This window comes from Meleagris gallopavo, chromosome 8 (assembly GCF_905368555.1).
Source record: "Meleagris gallopavo chromosome 8, MGAL_WU_HG_1.1, whole genome shotgun sequence".
Taxonomy (NCBI): Eukaryota; Metazoa; Chordata; class Aves; order Galliformes; family Phasianidae; genus Meleagris; species Meleagris gallopavo.
The window spans coordinates 19,575,202-19,598,466 of record NC_139411.1 but is presented as its reverse complement, the minus strand read 5'-3'; the positions used below and the strand labels follow the sequence as shown (position 1 = coordinate 19,598,466).

The 23,265-nt window shown below is 36.5% G+C and overlaps 1 protein-coding gene across 7 annotated transcripts in view; it reads left to right on the top strand.

Moving 5' to 3' along the window:
- The window catches only part of PLCE1 (phospholipase C epsilon 1), a 149,407-nt gene that overhangs the window by 12,019 nt on the left and 114,123 nt on the right, over positions 1-23,265 (top strand). For all 7 annotated transcript variants that reach the window (XM_085228939.1, XM_085228940.1, XM_085228937.1 and 4 more), the window contains one exon: positions 11,749-13,332. In XM_085228939.1, coding sequence (XP_085085065.1) covers positions 12,148-13,332 — 1,185 coding nt within the window. In that variant the 5' untranslated portion in view covers positions 11,749-12,147. The remainder of the gene's footprint in view (positions 1-11,748; positions 13,333-23,265) is intronic.

Sequence of the window (23,265 nt, the reverse complement as noted above, 5' to 3'; positions counted from 1 at the left end):
CACTGTTCTGAAACATTACATCCAATGTTTTTGTTAATAACACTGTTATTAGCATGGACAGTTTTTTCTTTCTCATTTTTTTTGAAAACAGTGTAGATTGCAAGATTACACAGACCATTAGTTTTGCTTGCTGCCTTGCCTCTCCTCAGGGATCTCTTTTCATTCCAGATATTGCTTCATAACCCCTTCAGCTGCTTGCCAAAGTTACTGATCATTCCAACCATCAGTTCTGCAGGTTAACTTAGGTCTAGTGCACGGAATTCTTTCCTTACATGAAGCCACTATTGCCATCTTGCACCAGAGAAGCCAGATTACAAGGCTCGTGCTACTCTTTATCTTCCAGTTTGTCACCCAAACATCAGCCTGATAGTGTTTGGTTGCGCATTTCAAAATAACCTCCTCATCACCATTCGTGGCCTTCCCACTGTTGGTGACATACAGATGTTATGTTCCTTGAACAGTGTCACTACATCACCATCACAGATTTCCTCAAATGCTTCTTATCATTTGCCAAGAGAACATGATTCTAGCTTGCAGTAGGTACAAGATCTCCTGCCCAGAGCTGCAGGGGAGAGCCGCGGGAGGACACGTGGGTCAATCAGCAAATCCTGAGGGCAGTGCGAGCTGGTAGTTGGTCTGATGTCAGTCTGATGAGCTTGGTCAGAATGTCAGAAGAAGTGCAGAACAGGGCCACGTTGGCCTGGGACGCAGCTCAGGGCACTGATGCTTACCTGTGATGAGCCTGCCCAGGTTAACATCGTCTATTTTTGTGTTAGTTGCAGCATTGTTTTGTCATTATAATGGTGAAATAATATACCAAAAAAGTAGTTTTTATCTCTGTTAACTGTTGCAGCAGAAATAACCTTGAGTATTTCAGCATGCATGCACTAGTTCGTTATCTTTCATAGTACTTTCTGTGGTTTGTTTCACTGGCTTATTTAACCATGGCATTCTCTTTTTTTTGCTGTATCTTGAGATATACGTCAGGCATATGAATAGGCATTCTAAAATCCGTTTGGGCTAAGTATATTAAGTAATATGTTAGCAGCAAGGGTGTGCAATCAAATGGATGTAAGCTAATCTTTCTGTTCATCTGAGAAATTGTAGCCTGTATATGTAACAGTCATTTAACGTAATATCTTATGTCCATATGCCTAGGTAATTAGAACATATCTACTATCTCTAGTTGAGGAAAAGAACAACATTCCCTAGTAGCATTTCCAGATTGTAATGAAGCAGTGTTGTTTGGATATGGGCAGAGTCTCTGGCACAAACCGCTGCTTATGTCAAATTAAAAAAGGGTGTTCCAGAGAAGGAAGTGTCCTTTTCCAAGTTATGACTGCGTTTTTAGCCTGGTTTCTTATGGAAACGACTTTACAGAGTCACACAGTGTGTCATTATGTCTTTCCTGCCAACTTTTGAACTTAGACTGTAGCAATCATTTTCATTACAAAAGTGCAGTTCTCAAGGATGCTAGATAACAGATTTCATATCAATGTTGTTCAGATACAGAAGTTCTGTAAATCATTCTGGCTGTAAAGAGGTTGCTCTGATGCGAGTTGACCGTTGTAACATAGCAGAGGATCTGGCTAGGAGAAAATCCTTAGTAATACCCCAATTGTAAGAAACACTTTAGTTAGAGCAGGCATCTCTTTAGGTAGCTTAATTATGCAATTTAGAGAAATCTGCACAAAGCCAGAATTTGTTCCTTCTAGAAGTAACTGAAATATGTGATACTGTGTTCTGTTGTTTCTAGCTACTGCATGTTCTACAGGAATATCAAGCATCCCCTGAAATATGTTCATTACTGGGAACTTCACTACTTAAACTTTACCTTCCATTTATTCAGCTGAATTACGTGAACTTTTCAGAAATGTAATAAACTTAGAACAAGTGATTGTTTGTGTGAGATAAGTATAGAATTAGCTTGTGGAACCCATTCTTACCCCAGCTAATGATATTATGAAGACTGAAACAGACTAAGGGTCTGGGATAAAGTCCCATCTTATCAAGGGAGAGGATTTTCATGTTTAGAATTCCAAATTCTTACTATTCATGAAGCAAGAAGCTTGACTGTACTATCCAGGAGTGAGTCGTTTTATGATGGCTGCGTGCACTTAAGTTGAACATTTGCTTAAGGTTATCTTTTCCCCCCAAAAGAAAGAATGAAGCCCAGGTGTGCAGTAATAAGTCATTAGAAGTAAGTAGGAGTCTCACAAGCAGATGGAAATACTTAACAGCATACTTCCATAGAGACTTGGAAAGATAACCAAGAAAAGCAATATACCTGCATTAGAAGGGATGCAATCATTCACTGCAGTTATTTTGAAGATCCTCAATAAATGCATAACAATTATATATGGTAACATTCTACTCTGGTCTTCAGAATTGTTTCCTTTAAATAGATTATGCTGTTAAAGAAATGCAAGCAGAACTTAAGGAAGGAGTGTGGAAGTTGCTGTGAACATAGAATTTTCTTCATGTATAGTTCCATTTATCTTGGAAGGGATAACAGTGTATTTATAAAGAAACTTCCTAATTGCCATATGGAAGTATAAATGTGTAGGTAGACAACTGAATACTTTTTCACTTACAGATTATTTCTAATTTTATTTCAAACATACTGGGATTCCAGTTTTAATGTACTTACTTTTTTTATGACAGCTCAGCAGTAATATATTATTACTCAAGTAAAATTTTTAATAGGAGTACTGTAGCTTAACACAATGTGAATAAAAGTGTTAGTGGGGTTTACAGAAGATAAACTGTAGTGATTTAATGCATCTCTAGCACACATCAGACTTTTTTAGTAGTTAGAAATATTTTTATTACAGATTTGTTCTATTTGCATCACGTGGCTAGAATTATGACTAGTGCTGTATGTGCAGGATGGTGATAGAGGAGATAGTGAGAAGGCCTGGGTGCTGGCATGAGAAAATGCAATGAGGAATCGAGGAATCAAGAAGAATTGAGGCTAGGAACCTGAGGTATTTTTGTTTCTTGTTTTGTGAGCTGATTTGGAATAATTTTAAAACTTCAGCAAGATGATAGTTTTCGTGGTAACGTACTGTTATATTTTACTAAAATACGTCACTGCCTCTTTATGTCCCTTAAAAGCATAGCTTCCCATTGGACAGAAGTGCTACCTGTTGGGAAAACTACATACCAGTGGCGTTTTATTGTTCTGGGAGTAGGTTATGGAATTGTAGAATGCCCTGAGTTGGAACAGACCCATGAGGATCATTGAATCTAACTCCTGAAAGAGGATTGCCAGAACTGGAGTTTCCTGCTGGAAGGGCAGGGTTTTCTGCTTTGTGGTGCTAACCTCTCTGGTACCCCTTCAGGACAGGGGAGGATGAGAAATAATAGTGCTGATATGGTTTCAACCATCCTTCCCTTGAGCTTGAAGTATTGCTTGGTTGCAGGCTGCTCAGAAGATCCTCAGAATTAATGCTTGTTCTTGCAGTATTCGGGTAAAGAAATGTGCTGCTGTAGAAACCGATGTGCGCATTTCTTTCACTTGGATGCTTTAGCAGGGAAAAGCCTTGCTTGGAGTAATAGATGTTGCTCCATACAGAGCTACAGAGTTTGGCTGGCAAACTGTAAAGTCCCACCCCTGCCCACAAGTCTGAAATGCTCAGCCTGAGATAGGGCTGGGCTGGTGGCACTAACTTCTAACGGTTTGAAAAAACTGTCTTTGACAAGCACTGTCCTTTGGTTAAGGTGATATCCATGAAAACATCACAAATGGAGGGAGTATATCGTGTTTACAAGTGATACTTACTGTAGTAAATAGTTAACATTTCAAAGTGGTAGATTTTGAATCTGATAACAAGGTTTCAGAACAGTTATGCTTGCATACAAGTGTTCTGTTTTGTATTCACATTTTGAGGCCACAGAAATGACTGACAACTGAGAGGAAATATATGCAATCAATCTTCCCATACTTACTGTTTGTGTTTTGATGAAAATCATTGTAGTCATTTGTATTTTAATGGAAGAACCATTTGCAGTATTTTTAAGGTGATTTGTATTTGAGATTGTGCACAAAACTCCTCTACATCCTCTTCCTTCTTCCTACTTGCTGGACTTTTTCTTGATCCAATCAGTAGAAGATTCTTCTGTTATTTCCTAAAATATTTTATCTTTGTGAACGAACTGACTATGCTTCATTTACTGAGGAGAAATGGCATAAATTGACTGTGAAACCACATGAATGAAGAGGTGTATGTGGAGAACTTGGGAACTTGTTAAAGCGTAGAACAAAGACTATGAATGGTGGCATTGAATCCAGAACCACAAAATCCTCAAAGGTAGACAAAGCCTTGAAATGGGATGATAGCTGCATTATTTCCTTACTGGAAGCTGTAGGCGTTTCAAAGGATTTGAAAGAATGATTGTTGGTTCTGAAGTTCACACACATCAGTGCAGTGGGAATGCCATTTGCTGTTCACTGAAGATCTGCGCAAGACCCTGGGTGGGCCTGAGTGAATGAGACAGTTTTGATCTTTTGTCATTAAGGATGTATTATTACTAGATTCCATTAATCCCCTTTTTAAAGACAGAGCTAATTCTGTGGAGGCCTGCTTAAGGCAGAAAGAGACAAAGGTGTTACTTGCCCTTTTCTTTTTGTGTTGTGGCCGGGGCACATCTTCCTTCCTAATAGTTTAGTTTGGGGCAAAAGCAAAGTTAAAAAGAAATTAGGAAGAGGTAGTTTATTCAGACAGAGTGGGAGTGTTGGGATTTCTAGTGTTTTCACACTAAAAAGACACCTCTCTAGAGAATCTAGATGGTCAGGTAAGAAAGAAGTAGGGACAGTCAATGATATATTCTTTGTCATTTTTTTTTTAAATATTAAAAGCAGGAGAGGTTCTGAATCTTGCTGGTTTTGGATGAAAAGGCCTCTGAACTATCTCATCATTTTGAACTAATTGTATGTTGTGATGCATATTTTCCAAAGAACCTGTATGCTTAAAAATAAAAATAAAAATTAGCAGAAGTACACTGATGGAATTATGAAGTGGTTAAATAGAACTTCCCTACTAAACTTGTCCGTGTTAGATCATGTAAGCCTTGAAGAGCTGAGGCTTGAAGGGATGTCAGGAAATCGCCCTGTGCTGAGCCATAATTAGGTGTCAGACTCTTAACATCTCCCAGTTTGTACCATCAAAGCTTATTGAATTTACCATAATCTGACTTGAAAGTTCGTGATAGTGCTGACTGGAACCAGATCCAGCAGATGCCACCTGAAATGTGTTGTGAGCTTTTTTGGCCTTTGTTTAAAACTGTAAGGATCAATTAAATGTGATCTAATATACACTTATTATTTGAAGGAAGGAATACAGGTGTAAAAGATCTGTCTTCTTTGTGTCATAAATCTCTTTTCCTGCCTTTTATGTAATGGATCTTTCCTTATGGTCTCTTCTTTGTTGTATTTTATCCTATTTGTTAGTAGTAACTTATGTTGATTTTACCACTCAGATTTTTTTGCTTACATGCCTGTGTTCTGGTAGATTTATTTTTAGGATGTATTTTGATGAGTAGTTAAAACTGTTTCAGTGTGGGATGCGTATACATTCCTGCATTGGTCCTGGATTCTCCATGTTCTCCCTGGTTTGTGCTTGGACTGTTTCTGTCAACTCATGATGATACGAGTGGGACCAGATAGTTGTGGTTGTGGAGGAAGACTCCTTTTTCATTGGCTCACTCCTCTAGATCTCTTTATTCCCTTCCCTGAGGGAGTTCACATTTAGGAGATAGGGAAAATGCTTTCTTTAAGGTGATAAGGAATGAGGAACCAGCTAATCTGGTTGGAGTCTGCCTGTAGATTATTTTACACCTCAGATCTCATTTTTAATCTTGTCCTTTTTTACATACTTGGCATGATTGCTTTTGATTTCCTACATCTTGAAATTCTGATGCACTGGACCTTTTTTCTTTTACCTGATTTTTAAAGTTTCTTTCTGTTATTACTATTTCCTGTTTTTCTTTTTGCATAAACATTATTTGTTTATCTTCTGTATGTGTTCAATTGTCAGTTGTTCTGTGTTCTTTGAAGATTTTTGCTTTAGATTCTTCTGCTCTCCCTTTTCCTGATGGGACTTATCATAGAATCACCAAGGTTGGAAAAGAGTAAAAGATCATCCAGTCCAACCGTTCACCTATTACCAATAGCTCCCACTAAACCATGTCCCTCAACACAACATCCAGACTTAGTGCTCTAAAATCCTTTTCATCTGTTCAAAACCATTTTCAGAGTTATGGAAAGTGTGTTCCAGAAATTCTTGGTTAAAGATGGAGAGGAATAATCTCACTTTTAATGGTTGGAGTCATGCATTTCAGATGCGAGGACTCATCAGAGAGTTGATGATGAAATTACTGCTTTCAAGAATTAGGTCATTTAGCATGAATTTCAAGTAACCACGGAACAAAGTTTACTTAAATGCATAATTTCAGATCTATAAAGAACTTACACTGACAGCAAGACGAACACAATCACAGGTTCTCTCAGTGCTTTTCCTCGTACAGAAACTGAGGTTCTGTAAAGAAATGCAGCTTGGAGCGGGTATCTGGCAGGAGCTTCAGATTCTGCCTGATGCAGTGATGAACGATGAGGCAGTTGAGGGTTCACCATCTGGCAACCATTTGTGTAGCTTGAGACATCTAATACTAGATCATGTTTAGATAAGTATTCTAGAAATTAGAAAAAAAGCCTCTCTAACTTGACATGGGTGTATAAATACTGTTGTTCTTCGAGATTTTTTTTGCTGTTGTTGAAACGCAGACACTGATGGTAAATCTGAGATTCTGCACAATGCTTTGTGCCAAGTAAAATGTTGTTATAAGTTGCCTCCAACTGTTTGAATAGGGTTTGTGCACATCTTGAATGATTTTTAAGGGCCTGACTATTTCTTCATTACTGTTCCCTGTGGTTCCTTGGGCAGAGTAGAGATTTAGAAAACTGATGGTGACACACTGTTGTCCTGTTCTTACTCTAGTCTGTTTTGCTTTTTTCTGACATAAGACATTAAGCTAAAAACTAGTAATGTGTGTGATACAGGATAAAAGGGTAAATTAAAGAGGAGTCAATAAATGTGGTTTTCTTACTCCTTTCAAGAACTTTGTCTGGGAAAAAAAAAACTGTAGTTCATTTATTTCTTAAAAAAGACCTGATTAAACTCACTTTTATTGCTAATGTGCAGTCATAGTATACAAACAACCTTTCTCATGAATCAGTTGTTTCCTTAAGAGCTTAAACTGAGATTACATTGTTTAAACACAGTTTTCTGCACGTCATGAGATAATGATTTACGATTTTGCATCCATTTAACCCGTGCCAAAATATTCCACTAGTTTACTGTTTCCCAAGTATCTCATACTCACTGGTTACTTACACCATGTGCATTGCGTCCATATTTATTTGCTGAAACTCAATTTAGGATTAATGGTCACCATGTACACAAAACACGTAGGATGAAAGTAGCTGGAATAGCATCTTAGCACAGCCTTTGAAGAAGCAGAGATTTTTCAGGCAGCTTGCATTTGCCCTTCAGCTGTCTTGAATTACCTTTCATCCCACTCTAGTAGCACTTTGCCCGTGGAAACCATTGGTATGCGCCTTATTCTCTCACATATTTGTCTGTCAGTCCCCCTTTTTCTCTATACCCTTGGCCCCTACCAGGCATTCACCCACTTCTCCGTAAATCTCCCACAGCATCACAAGTACTGAATTGAGTTTGGCATCTTTGGCAGCATGCAACTTCTCTGAATAATCCTCATCTTTACTATGAGGCCCATAGCCCTGCTTTGCTACTGACAGAGTTTCTGCTTCTTCCTGCAGTGCAGTCGGCGTCTTCAACTGTTGAGCTAATCATCTTTTCCCTGACAGCCTGACATCTAAAGGCTCTTCAGTGTACCACACTGTGTGACTGTTCTGATCCTTTAGATACCTTTACTTAGGCTAAATTGCATAGTAAATCTTGGCATATTCTATTATTTTCTCTGGAAAAGAATTTCTGTTGATTTCAAAAGGAAATTAGCTTGAATAAGGAATTAAAGGTTAAGCTGATACCAGTTTTATAGTCTCTGATTATTCTGGCAGTATGTTTTACCTAGTCTGCTGTGATCTTTAATCCCAAATAGCTGGGGAATTAGGAATTATTAAGTATTATTTTTAATTATTTTTCATACTAATTAGAACTGGCTTGAACTTTTAGTTTTAAAGCATATGCAGCAGTGAAAAAAAAAAAAAAATAGGCAAACTGGTCTTGTGTCCTGTGTTTTCAGGCTTAATATATTTTGTGAATGTGTGTGCTGAAAGGTCGTCACATTGTTTATTTTCATTATTCCTATGTCTTTGTTGGCTGACCTATGAATCCAAGATGATTCACTAACGCTGGATCTAGTTTATTATATTTTTACTTTCCTTTTCTGAGTAGAGCACATTACGTTTTTGACATAACTTGAGCCTTGTAAAATGAACCAGTGTGGTTATTAATGGATTTCGTCAGCTAATCTACTGGCTTTAGGAAATATTAGCATGTGTTGGATAGAATGCAGGTTTAATCATCTAGTTCATGTGCTTTTATATGCAGATTTAGCTGTGAATTCAGTGTGCTTTGAGCTGAATGTGCGACAGGAAAAAGTGGTTTCAAATACTTTTGTATGCAAATGCACTTATATACGTGAGGTTTCTATACAAGGATCTATAGGAAGGCTTTGACCATCCATATGCAGATACGCAGGTAGAGGAAAACATAGGGAGTGAAAATTCTACAATTTTACAGCAAGTTGAAAAGTACTGTTTCATTGGTTGAGCTTGTGAGTTCTACACTTGATAACATTTATAGCACTATTAGCATACTTCATAACATGTCTAATGAATTCCAGCAGTTTAAGGAATTTGCTGGGCATGCTGAAGTGAACTCAGTTGATTACAGTGGAAAGCAGAAACTGAGAGGAGAGTAATGGAGGACATATGAAACCCTTGTCATCTGTTAAACAGAGCTCAGTTTGAGATATTTTTGCAGTTGTCTACAGATCAGAGACTTATGCTTTTTACTTGCTGTTTTATGAGATTTTAACGTACCCATGCATTAGATAGCTTTTCTCTTACTCTGTGGTTTTATGTTCAGGGTGGTTTTAGACATCATAGCAGGCATGATCTGAACTCAATCAGCTGTTGAGATGTGTGGTCCCTACTAAGCAGTTCTGATATTTTATTTCTGTATGTTTGAGTGATCGTTTAACCACAAGACAAATCAGTTTGTTTGGGTGAAAAGGAAATTTTCCTGACAAAACTTGTGGCTGAATCAACTTAACTGAGTGGAGCTGTGGTGTCAAGATGTGTAAGGGAAGGTAATGGGGACTAGAAGGCCTTGAGTGCAGACAGGAGGGAATTTGCCAGTTTTTGTGATGGCCAAATGCTGGAGGGACATAGCTGAAACATCGAACTACATTTGCAGATTGCAGAAATGTGTAAACCAATTGAAGGAGTCTTTTCCTCTCTTCCCAGTGCTGTCTGTTTGCTGTTGTAGCACAGGTGTTCCCACAGCCATACAGAGACTGGATTGGGAAAGTGATTTAGCTGTAAAATACTCGAGCAAAGAATTCTTGAGGTGGATCAGTTCCCTATCACATTGCAGTGGCCATGAGAGGATGGGAACAGCTGGATGTAGACAGAGATATTCTTAAGTAGACATTAGTCCTGAGGAAGTGGATTTCAGACAGACACATATAGAAGAATGATGCTGGTGGATAGGCAAGCATGTAGCCTCTGGAGCTGAGAAGGGTGACCAAAAAAGTCTGTGATGGGGAAGATTTGGAATGAAATCTTCTAGAGGAAAAAGAGATCTGATAGAAGCAATTTGGAGGCTGTATGTGTGGAAATCGATGTCAAGAGAGACAGGAGAAGGAAGTTGAAGGAAGGTTTTGGGAAAACCTTTTGTCCTCTTAGAGTGACATTGTTTAGTAAGGATTTCATTGATCAACTAGCACAGTGAACAGTATATTGTTTGGAGTAATAATCCGCTCCATTAGAATTTATTTCTGGCTTAGCAGTATTACAGAGAGTATTTTTGTGAATATATTTCAGTTGCTTGTATATTCATTGGATTACACGGAATTTTTCTGCTGCAGACAGGAAGGATGAATCAATAGACTGAGATGTTTAGATAGATGAAAGAAATCTTTCAAAGGATACTGAAGACTAAAATACGCATGTTTTATATCTGTTATGAAGTATTGTTAAAAAATCATGAGTAAAACAAAGATCAAGAAGAAGCAGCTGCCTATTAGCTTCCCCCCTGCCCCTTTCTCGCCCCCTCCTCCCCCCCTTGATAAGCATTGCTATATGTAGATTTGGGCTTGAAGAGATAAAATCAGAGCATTTCTAGATGAGTTGCTCTCAGTTTTCTTCAAGTATGTGGTCCTAAAAAGTGATAGAAGTTGTTATCTAGGGATTTGACCAAAGACGGGGAAAAAGGATAGGAAATGTTAGGATAAAATTATTGCTAAGATTCTTAGTTGTTTTTGTGTGTGTCTGTGCGTGTTTTTCTTAAAAACAATCCAAACGAAAATTTATGCTCAAACCCAACAAACAAACCAACAAAAAAACACCCTATGAAATACCTAAAGTGAACTAAAATGAAATTCAGGATACAACTTCATTTTATAGAGTCCATCATGGGATACAGACTTCAGGAATTGCTTATGTGTTGCTTTCTTAACGCATCTTCTCTATTCTTGTACTGTCGTAGAATTTTATTTTATGGGATGTTTTGTGAACTGTATGATCATAGTTTAAATCCTGCTCCCGCCACACTATCCAACTACTGCTATCTCCTTCTCCACAATTCTTCAGTGAACTCCAGCTTTTATTTTATTTCTGATGATAAAACTTCCTCTTGTCCAGGGTTGGGGTCTCCCATCCTTGTGCTGCTCTGGCACACACACGAGTGTTGTTATGTGTGGAGAATGTGAAACTTGTGGCTCTTTGTTCTGTCAGTGTCACTTTCCTTTGCAGCTCTCCCTCATCTCTCTTCCGTTGTTACATCAATAAAATTGAAACCTTGTTTTAAGGATTAAATTGCATTGTGGTTGGTTTGTTGGGTTTTTTTATTTGTTTGTTTGTTTTTTTGTATGCATTAACTATAATCTTTCTGAATGAAAGAATGCTAGCAAACCTTACGTCATCATATTTGTAGCTGAATGTAACTTTTCATTAAATTTGTTTTTGCTTTCTCATGAGATGAATTGCAGGAGAACTCTTGCATTTAGTTGCACTTTAGCATTTCATTTTGTGAGAAAATGGCATATCAGATATCCTGTTAAATAGAGTGTGTTTTATCTTTTGATTTGTGGCAAACTAATTTTGGATGAAGATCAGCAACCAGTAAGGATGAAAGCTGATATTCTAAGATTAAAATAAAATGTTAATCATAGTAAATTGAGAAGAGTAATATAGGAATAGTAATAAAATAGTTTTTACATGTCAAATTGCTTTGATTTTTAAGCCTTCCTCATTTTTTTATAAATGTTTTAGTATTTTAACTTTGCCTTCCTGCTTGACTTTATCAGTGATAAACTTATGGCAAAAAACTGTGTTTTGTTCATGGTTGTGCAGTAATATTGTAAAGGTTACTGAGAACAAAAGCAGCATAACACCAAAACTTTTTGTCATAACTGTGATGATGGACTTTATGCCATAGATTCTATTTAAAGTATGTATGTTTTTTCTTTTCTTTACAGAAAACCTCAACTTTTTGGATGTGCTATTGAGTGGGTATATCATTGGCGTGGATTACATGTTTGGTCTTCTACAACCTGAGGCAACAATGTATGTGCTACGTATGATAGGAGAATTAATTGTAGGAAGAAACAAGTTGAAAGGCTGTACTGCATTAAGAAGCTGGTTTAAAAATGTTTGCATTTCTTGCCAATAACATACAACCAAGAGAGCCCCATAGTCCAACAGTAAAATAACAACAACAAAGTTGTTTCTTTTTTTCCCTGGTTCAAAAGGAGCAAGTAGTCAGCATGTGTTTCTTGGTTATTTAGCACTGACTCTTTTATTATGGAGAAATAATGGAGTGAGGATTTGTAGACACTCCCTCCCCACCACACATTCAGCAGCTAAAGACTGTCAAGATGACCTCTGAAGAGATGACAGCTTCTGTTCTGGTCTCTGTCGTGCAGGGTAAAGTGATACCTGCTCAGTCAGCTGGAGATGAAAATACTGAAAATGCTTTGGACACCAGTGTTATAAAAAGACACACTGCCAGTCCAGGAAGGCAAACCACACGCGCTGTCTCATATTTACACAGGCTGGAAGAAGAAAGTCTTCAGGGCTCAGTGCCCAAAATATTCACTTTGACAAATAAAGAAATGACCGATGACAATATTAATGAAAGCTTCTGGGAGAGGAACAACGCCATCTCTGATTCAGTGAAATTTCTTAACATTAACTGTAACATTGTGCAGAAAAACTACAAGAGCAATATCCCATGTGGTCAGTTGTATAAATCTTGTGGCTCTTTAGCAGGGGGAGAGGCGTGCCTAGAAACTGGAATTCCTGTTTCACTGGAAAGAGCTATGCTTGCTGAAATTCAGTTGAAAATGAATGGACCTTCGCTAAGAAGCCAGACAGCAGTAAATAAGAGTGATGGCAATGATACTGATGAAGTAGCCTTTTTTCACTTTCATTGTGCTAGTGAAAGGAATATATCAAAAGCTTTGTGCAAATTGCACAATGGCTTCATATTGAATGACTGCTTACAGCCAGTAAGTGTTGACAATGGTAGCACTACTGGTTCCCCGGCATGCACTTGCACGTTAGTGGAGTTGACAAATAATTGTGAGAATGAAAATGGGCAACACTTGTATGACGACACTTTAAGAGATAAGTACTTCTGTCTGGAAAGAGCACCACGAAAGGTTAAAGTGTGCTCGGGTCACAGCTTTTTTGGAAACAACTTTACTGGAAGGATGCCCTCAAAGCCCTTTCTGAGCCATTTTGAAGACTGCAATGATAACTGTGAAGAAGAGATGGAGGAGGATTTTTTTAGAAACAAAAAGGAACGTTCCACATTATTAATAAGACGTTTCTGTAAAAATGATAAGGAGGTTAAAAAATCAGTTTATACTGGAACGAGAGCGATTGTTAGAACTTTACCTTCAGGGCACATTGGAACTGCTGCTTGGAATTACGTTGAGCAGAGGAAAAACAACAGTGGCTTGAAGTGTTCTAGGATTACAACAGAACAGCTAACTATAATTCAGAGCTTAATAAAGTGGGAATTTAATTCCTTTCTTGAGACCTCTTTGTGGTATGAGGTAAGCTTTTCGTAATTTGTTTGTTTTCACTTTTCAAGAGTCTTGCTAACACGATGACATTTCATTTAACAAAATGCCTTCAATTAGTAAACATAGTAACAACAGGATATTTCACTTGGCCATACTGAACCTTATGTTGAATACTATTTTTCAGAAGAATGCCTTATCCTTAGAAACACATTTGAGTTTAAGATTGGCATGAGGGAAAATGCATAATTTTAGATTTATATTAAAGGTACACTTGTGCCTATCTATCTATATAGTTATAAATGTATACATATGCACATTTTATATAGATACACAAATATAAATGTCTGAATTTCTGTACAATACATATTATTAATATATAAGCATATAGCATACCTGTATATTACATACATTCTATGTATAAATTAACTGTCATATAATTTTATGTTTATACATGTCTGCATGTACAAACACACATTAATACGTACTATGTTATATACAGAAATTGAATATATAGGGCATATGTATGTTTATAAAAATTTAGATAGTTTTTTTTTTATTATTGATTGATATTAACGCTATAATAATTCCTTGGAATAAATTGTATCTAACGGTAAGTGCATAGAGTTAGATCATAATGAAAAATAGTTACTTTGAAAAAAGTATTTTCTCAAAATTACAGATATTTATAATCCTTCTGTCTGAAAAAAAAAAGAATTATTTAGTGGTTCAATAATATGTAATAATGCATTGTTGTAGCTCTAATTTTTATTTCCTTAAGAAATAATACAAAATTTTCTAAGTTTAGAATTGAAATCATAAATGCCTAAAATGTGATTGCGGAAATAACATAGCACATCCAGGTTTTAAATTAAATAGTGGAAGATTTTCTGTGGTGGTAGAAATAAAGTAGTTGTCAGTGGGTTTTATAAAAGGGATTTTGACTGTTGGTACTCAAGGATTAATCTGAAATGTGACTACTGAGAAGGAAAAGTAAGCAGGATGATCACAGCAAGAGAAACTGCTTCAGAAGGAGTAAGATGAGAAGTTCCTTAACAAAATAGAGGATGTGATTCTTTGTTGAGATGTATGAATAACATCTGGGGAGAAGAAGATAACCGTGGTAAAGGTCAGATAATCAGCTATGCTTATGAATCGATCCTCAATGCACTTAGGTTGAGAACTGGAAGAAGCTTCTAGCAGTTAGTGATGAGACTCTGGAACAGCATTCAGTAGGATAGAAACAGTGGAAAAATGAATTATGTTGATGGTGGAATTTGTTAAATTGACAAAATTACATTTTGTCAGTGCTACAGTTGAATGGCTCTGGAGCTCCATGACAGTTTTGCCCTCCATTTAAATAGGCACTCGAAAAGCTGCATGAACAGACCTATATTATTTGTTTTGCGCCAGGTGGTGGAGGTTTATGGTGCTGCTTATTATTGTGGTATTTACTGTCTTAATCTGTGAAAGCACAAACTTGCTGGCACAGCATGTGCACTGCATGGTGCGTGGTCACACTCCCATGAAGGAATTAATATGAGCCACGTACTTATCTTACACGGTATCCACTCAGTGTGTTTGTATTTTCTTTGTAAGCTTTTTTTGGAGGGAAAAAGGAGAAGTTTTGTGGCTGAGGTCTGGGGTTACTTCTGTTCATCTAAGTATGGAAAGGTGAGGATGTGTTTAGGGTTCTTTATGAGGCATTTCCGATGTGACTTGGGTTTCTTGGCTTTTAATGTGCATAAATGTTTCACCACTTCATACCGCTGCCACACCATACTGAATCGTTTTAGATTGTGAGGCCATTAATTAGACAATTTCTGTAGGAGTACCCTTACCAGCCTAGAAATAAACTTGATGTTATTGCTGAATAATTACTTAAGTGGGAAGCATTCTGCTATAATAGAGGATTAACAGGCACAGTAAAACAACTGTATAACTACAATGCGGAGAGTGTTTTCTTGTTTAAAAAAAAAAAAAAAAAGTTTTAAAATGCACATTTCTAGGTTTGTTTGTTGGTTGTTTTTTTTTTTTTTTTTTCCAGGTGGTGACTATAAATATTTTTCTTCTTATTAACCCCTGCATTTGATCTCTTAATGTATAATATGAATCAAGTATTTGGTTCATATCCAATTCATATTCAAAATTGGTTCCAAATTTGATTCGATCCAATCCAAATCCATATCCAAAATTGTGTGATTTTACTGTTGTGTTATTTCTGCAATAATATTTCTGTGTTTGTGGCTTGTATTAGCCTTATAGATATTTTTATACAAACAGGGAAATTAACCCAGTGGATATGACAAATACACAGACCTGTTGTACGTATGTGGTGGGTTAAAATAATTCAGTGAATTATGATCATTTGTAGGAAGCTTTCATACCAATAAGTAGTAAATGAATATAGTAATCTGTTCTTCCTTTCCTCTTATCTCACCCTTCGAGCATGCATTCTGTTTGGAACAGCTAAGTGAACAGTGCTTCTGTTCTTGTGGGGGAAAAAGTCAGAGAAATTAAGTTTTCATAGCAGTGCTGGCATAGCATGGAACAATAGAGACCTTTATGTTTTAAGTAGGAAAATGTGCTCTCATTTGTGCATATCCCTTACTTAAAAATTCTAGTGCTAATCAAGGAAAGACAGTGAGCTGTTTTATTGCTATTTATTTTTACTTTCTCTCCATAGGGAGGTGTGTCTGAGGCTTTGGAAAATACATATATTTTTAATGTAGCACATAATCACTGTATATAAATATTTAATTTGTACTCTTATGAACTTAGTTTATGCACTGTATGTAGAGAGAAGATTTGTTGTCGAATTGTTTTTTAAATTTTGCATGTAGTTTTTGCGACTATATATGGTTGCAATATAAGCAAGGCTTACCCTGATCAAATGGGTAAGAATCAAAAAAGTTGTTGTATCTGAAGGACATTTACTTTTCAGTGATGGAGCAGTGAAGATGTGCAGGCTCCTTACCGTAGTCTATTGTACAAGTGTCCCAAATATGAAGAATTTGCCATGGAAGAAAACAGTGTAAGCATTTGCATTGGCTTTGCTTGGCCTCCTGCAAGGCAGCTGCTTCTTTAGCTCGGCTGTGTCATACTAGCAGTGTGTATAAGCTTAAAAGCCAGAGTTTCTAGAAACATTGAATCACCTGTCTGTGAGATGTTTGGTTCATAGTGCTGAAGTCTCCTCCTTTTTTCCTGATGGCACTGCTGGAGTGGTAATGTGGTGTGACTGAAGTGGCTGGTCTGCCATTGACCAAGCTGTTAACCTCTTGAGTCCCGTTGAGTGACTCCCTCTAACCAGGTAGGTGACCTCAGGATCTCTAGACGGCAGCTGTAACAATGTAGTTGCAATTTGTAATAGCTGAATTCTGTAGGCAGGCTAATTTTGCAGGGCCGGGACCATCTTCGCTGTGTGGTTACATTCCTGATGCCAGTAGTTTGGGCTTCAAGAAGCGAGAGTACTGCTGGCCGGCAGATAAAAGTTGGCACAGTAACACATTGTTCACTCTTTATAAAGGCTTAGGCTCTATTGTCCTGCTGAATACCAGCATAGCAACAATTAAAACTGAAATTGCCTGCACATTTGCTTCCACATAGAAACATGAATTTTAGTCTAGATTTATCTTCTGGGAAGACTTCGTGCTGAATTTAATCATCTATGATAACTCAGCATCTGTTTTTTTTTTGTTTGCTTGGTTTTGTGTGTGTGTGTGTGTGTGTGTGTGTGTGCGCGCGCGCGCATGGGGTTTTTGATTCAGATTAATGTACTGCAAGGATTTTTGATTACATATGGCTATTTAAGGATTCGTATAATAAGAATTCTGCTTTTCCATAAAGTTGGTCTACAGTTGGTGACATCTCTTAGCAAAACAGTTAAGGAGGGAGAAAAGGTTCTGTAGATACAAAGTTTTTATTGTCCTGTTAATTAATGTGGTATTTAAAATAGTAATCTTGGATAATATTTTAAAATACACAGAGTCAGACACAAATGTTTTTCTGTTTAATGTGTGGCATTTCTCTGAAGTTTTAAACTTAAAGATAGTTGCAAATTCTAAATAAGTTAAGAAAGTTAATATACTGTAATGGAATTCTCATCCCATTAAGTTTTTTTTTTTCCTTTCCCCTTCCAGAGAACTATCAGCCCACTCCAGTGGGTGTATCTTTGTTGAAAACCTTTGTAGCATTTCTGAAAATACAAGTTACGTACATCAATTTGATTTTGATTTCAGAATTTTCAGCCTTCTTCTATGGGGGCTTATGAAATGAATTTCCAGATAGATACTGTCACATGGGTGTATTGCTGTCAGTCATGGAAGTAACATCTGTTTTGACTGTTTTGACAACCAACTGCACTAACTAAATACAGGATCACTTTACGTGAAATGCTAACATGAACTTATATGTTTATGATCAAAGGAAGGGTTTGTAATCCTGTGTGTTCATGAAAATAAATATATATATGGCTGCCTTAATCCAGTGTAGGATTTACTAGTAACCTTTAATTGTCAGTGTAGTGTAACTCTTTTTAACCTAATAGTATCTTGAAAGATACATGTATGTTTCCATCGTATTCAAAACATAATTTATGTAATTAAAAGATCTATGGTAACTTGTAAGTGAAACAATAACTTGGAAGTATCTGCCTTACTCCCTGTATTAATGGTAATACAAAGAAGTATAAATGTCTTCAGAAACATGCTGTGGTTCACTGAGATGGCTGGTATGATTTCCTAGAACAGACGCTAAGCTTGTGTGTGTGGCCACAAGAAATCACCTGGTGATAGGAGTTGTATGGTTGAAATTATTCTACTGTGACTGTGAGCTTCCCAAGCCACAAAGCAGCCAAAAAACATTAAATTCTTGTGATTTTTCAGTTCTTTTAGTTGTTCCTGTGGAAATTTCAGATCTTGGTTTACTGTGATATCATTATTTTGATAGAATTATGTTGTTTCCTCATAGTTCTTTTCTCCTTGCTCCACATGGAAAAGATGGAATTCTTTAAATTGACTTTTTTCCCCTTCTTTTCTCTGAGTTTGAATGCATACCAAAAACGTAACACTTTTTATGTTATAGTTTTAGGAAATTGATACTTCACAATTACTGTGGATTTGACAGATTTGAGTTTTGAATTTTTTTCCCCATTGCAAACAAAATTTGTAGTCTAACATTTACAAGAAATAAATGACATAAAGCAAATAAACTGCAAATGGCAGAGATTTGCTTCCACTTTGACAATTACATTTTTTTCTGTCAGTGCCTAAGGATTTTGCCTGTTATTAATGTTGTCTTACTTTTAAGTTTAATGATTTATATGAATATGCTAAACTAGTTAGCACATATAGATGAGCTGTTTCCTGTTTATGTTTTTATTTCTTTGTTTCTGAATAGAAGTTGGTATTTTGTTTAAAGAAAAAGTTTGTTAGCAAAATTGACTGTTTGGGAAAAAAAAAGAAAGAAAAAGAAGCAAAAGAGAAGCCAAATAGGCATGAAATTATGTTTTCCCTTCAGTAAGTGCTGTAAAAATAAATTGAACTTTGTTAATTTAAGTTCTATACTTATATTTGCTTTGGGTTGCATTACTTCAGTTCAGGCTAGCTTTAAAAATAGCAAATTTAGCCTCTGTCTGTTGAGGTTTTTTTAACTGTGCTTTATTACCATAACGTGTGATAGAGTTAGAGATAAATCTCATAATACTCTGTGTTATTTTGTAGCTGACTTATGGCTTTAACAGTCTGGGGCCAAATGATGAACAATAAGTTTTAGCTGTGAGCATACTTAGGTAGTCAGAGCCAATAGTGTGGGAGTCTTGGCAAGAGCAATATACTATGCCTTCAGTTTTTCCACATTTTCTGACTTTCCTTCTAGTGACTGTTCATTAACTGTAAAGAAGCATGAAGATCTGTTTTAGAAAATCTCTCTGCTGCATATTAAAGTGCTCATTTTGGAGAGTTAGAGTGTTAAAGTTGGATGTGCTTCTGAATTCTTTCTCAGGTGAAACTAACTTATCTTCATTACCTACATGAACTGTTGAAAAGTTTGGGTTGCTTACTACTCTGGTATGCTTGAATAAAAACTGCGCCATATGAAGGTCTCTCTGTTGGCATCTGAATAACTAAAATCTGAACCTAGGAGATTTCATGTATTTTTCAATTTATTTTGCTTTTTCACAGTCTGTTTGGGACGTTTTGAAAAGTTTTACAAAATAGAATAAGCTTTCTTTGACAATAATTGGAAAATGTATACGTTAGTGTGAAATGCCAATAAAAACATGTAAAATGATACTTGCCACAATGCTTAAGGTGCTTCATGAGATATAAGGCTATTCAGCTACTTAGTGATTTGGTATCATACAGTTGTGAGCTCCTGGTTGCAAAGAATTTTGGCTGAAAGTATGGGCTGGTGACAACTTATAAAAAGGAGTAAGAATTGAACATAGTCCAGCTGTCAGTTACTATCCAACTGCATATGAGCTGGACTGCTAAGGGACAAGAAGGCTCTGAGGGTGCTCCCACACCAACCAGAGCCAATTACATCAGTGCAGCAGTTGGGGCTGGGGTGACTCAGGGCAGTGAGACAGCACACAGCTTTCATTGGGAATGTCGGAAGTGGGGCATTGCTGGAAACAAACAACTCTCACATTTGCAGTCACATTTTAGGTTTTCTTCTAGTAATTTGACAAGAAAATTATATAATTAAAAGCTGTACCTTCCCTGCAAAACATATGTATCGGATAGAGCTGCAAATTGTTTGACAGTAACCATTTTTAAACTTTGAAACTAACTGGATACAGTCATTTTTGAAATGAGATTGAAGCCTCGTTTTTTTAGATGCACTCATCAATCCCCTGGTTGAATATGAGAGGGAAAGTATGTTGGCTTGGCTTGTGATCATTCTTCCTAACAGATCATATTCTTGTCTTCTCATTTGTTTAAAGTTCAGAAGAGTGTTTTCATCTCTGGATTTATAACTCTTGCTATTTTGAAGTTACGATTTCCTTAGCATTATAAATAAGGATATACCTACAAAAGTTTGCAGTATGGAATGTGCAACAGTAGCAAAAAAAAAAAAAAAAAAGGCAAACAACAAACAAACAAAAAACCTTGGTTTTATGTTAAAATCACTCATTGCAGGACTCTGAATAATTTCACTTCTGTGAAAATAAAAGCTGCTTCTTCTTTTTTTTTTTTTTAAACTTAGCTTTTCCAGTAATTGTAAGGTCTGTTGACTATTGCAAAAATTTAGATTTCAATTCCATAAAAAAATGAGATTCTTTAAGATTCTTTTAGCACATTTTAAATTAATTCTTATACACCCCGTGATTATTTTGATTTTATTCTCCTGTCAGTGAAAATTGTTTTCAAGCCATCAGCAGACACAGGCCTTCATTAGTAAAACCTGAGCAAAACAAAGGCTGTATTATTAACTGCACTAGTTTCATGTTACAGCGTCATATTGAAATCTGTTTAAAATCTATTATTGAGGTAGTGTGACTTGAAGGGAGAAAAAGAAGCATGTGCAAGATGGAGCTGAGCTGCTGGCTTCGAGAGATCCATAATTTTACATCAAACATTTTAAAAACAAGGTGTTCACCAAGTTAATATTAAGTAGTTGTTTTATACCTACAAATGAAAACAAAAATGTCTGTATAAATGTGCATTTGAAACCCCTTTGGTAAGCATCCTTTGCATGCGTTTTTACTGTTTAGACTACTTGGAAGCCCTCATTCTGGGCTCGAGTTTGATGTCCTGGCTGCCTTACAAACAAACAATGATCTCATCTGTTCTGTAGACAGACGTAGAGGCAGGTAGTTACTGCACTCAGGAGTTGGAGAAGACAAATTGCTCCCAAACACTTCCATACTGTGGCTAAATTTTCTTTTATCTTAACAACCTTAGTTAGCTCTGTGCTGCATTGTTATCTGCAGAAGACATCTATCCTAAGTTTCCAGTAGTTAAAAACCAACCTAAGAACTGCTTTTCCCACTATTTCCAACTGTTAGTATTTGTTAATTTGAGAGCAAATAAGACTAATGTCATTGTCTTTTTTTTTTTTTTTCAATATGTGGCCAATCAACACTTAGATTCTTCTCTACGCTGAGTGATAATTCTGAATAGTTTATCTTTCAGCAGAAACATAAGAAAGTATCCAAACTGTGGAGATTTTCTTGTTCTCTAGCAGTATAGATGGAAATAGGAGTTTTTTTCTTGGTTGTTGAGTTTTTTTTCTTTTCTCCTCTTTTTTTTTTTTTTTTTTTTAATAGTGAATGGGAAATGGATTTGACTTTTGTAACAACTCGGATGCGTTTTTTGAGCAAAAAAATTCTTCAGGCTTTCATCATTAACAGGCATTTGTGAATCATTTCATATTTTGTTTAGCTTGCTCATTGTTTCTTTGCCATGGATTTGCAATGTTTCCAAATCAAACCTTTGTAAATTATGATCATTTTTGACACATTTTTTAGTTTTGAACCCGTTTTTCATTGCACTTTAGCCTTGACCAGCTGTTTCCTGTTTTTCCTCTCAGTGGTTCTGCTGCTGAGAAGATAAATGTATCAGTGGTTTGTTTCAGAATTAAAATTCCCTATTGAAATGATGGGAGGTTTAAACAAATATGTTGGACACCATTACAAGTAAAGTTAAGGTGAAATTCAGAAGATGGAGTTTTGTTTGCTTTTCCTAGAAGTTCTTTCACAGATTACAAACTTTTTGATGCACAAGGAACTCTTGATACAGGAAAATCAATCCATCATCAGAAACAGCAGGCTGAAACTTTGTGTGGGGAATTTGGGTGTGTGAGACTGAGTTTTTTCAAGCAGTTCCAAGTTTTTTGTCCATATGGGAATATTTTGATTTATCTGATCTATGATCTACATGATGATGTTACCATTAAATCATAGTTATTCTCCCTTACTTCCCCCTAGTTTTCAGACTGATTGGGATAGAGAGCATGTTCATTTTTGTAATTTTAATCGAATTCTAGAGCTGAGTTCATACACGTGTTTTTGCAGAACAAAACAGGGCAGCTTTACCAGGGGAGATCAGGCAAAAGTTGAGATATTACCTTTCTGTTACCAATGGCTTGTGCACTACTATTTTTGTTTCTGGTGAAGTTACTCCATGTCCAGGTAGCATCTCTCTTGTCCTGTATTAAGACATCTTTCTAAAAATATTAAAATGAGTCATGAACACCTTTCTGGTTACTACATGTAGATAGTAATGAAAAGATTGCCCTCTTCTTGCTGTGTTTTAGTCCTTCCTGTAACCTAAGTGGCCAGATGATATTTAGTCTGCACCCTCAGATGTCATAGAAACGCACACTGTCAGAGGCAGTCAATAGTATGTCAGTTTCCATGGCCAGTGATACTCCCTTGATGAGGGCTTTAAATTTTTTTTACTTGTTAGTTCACTGGGCTTCTTATCAATTAATAGCAGAGAAAGAGCCTTGTCTGAGGTGAAGATCCAAGCTCCAGAACCACTCACTCCTCTGAAGAAGGCACTGTAACCCATGACTATTTTTTGTGTGTTCCCTATCTGCTCCCCTATTTCTGTCTTTCCCCATGGTCTTTTCAGGCCGCTCCTTTCCTTTTGGTGGATGACTCTAAGACTTGCTCTTTCATTTTAGTCTTTCTTACCAGGAAAGTTTCCAAAGAGATTCTCTCTAGATCTTGAGAAGCAAAATGGGGAGTGGTTCCTTCCTTTCTGTGATCTTTTGGGGATTTTTTCATTGAAACTTTCAGTGAACTAAACAACATTTAAACTTCACATTAGACAACTGATATGCACATGGTTGTAGTATTACACTTCTAGGCTGGAACTGACTTTCCAAAAGAGCTGGTATTTTTGGCTGAAGTTAAATGTCTGTTTCATCATAATACTGTAGAAAATAGTACATTTGTAACTTCTTTTTTTTCTGTTGTACTCATCAGGGGGAAAAGAGGTATTTACTCATTAATCTCTA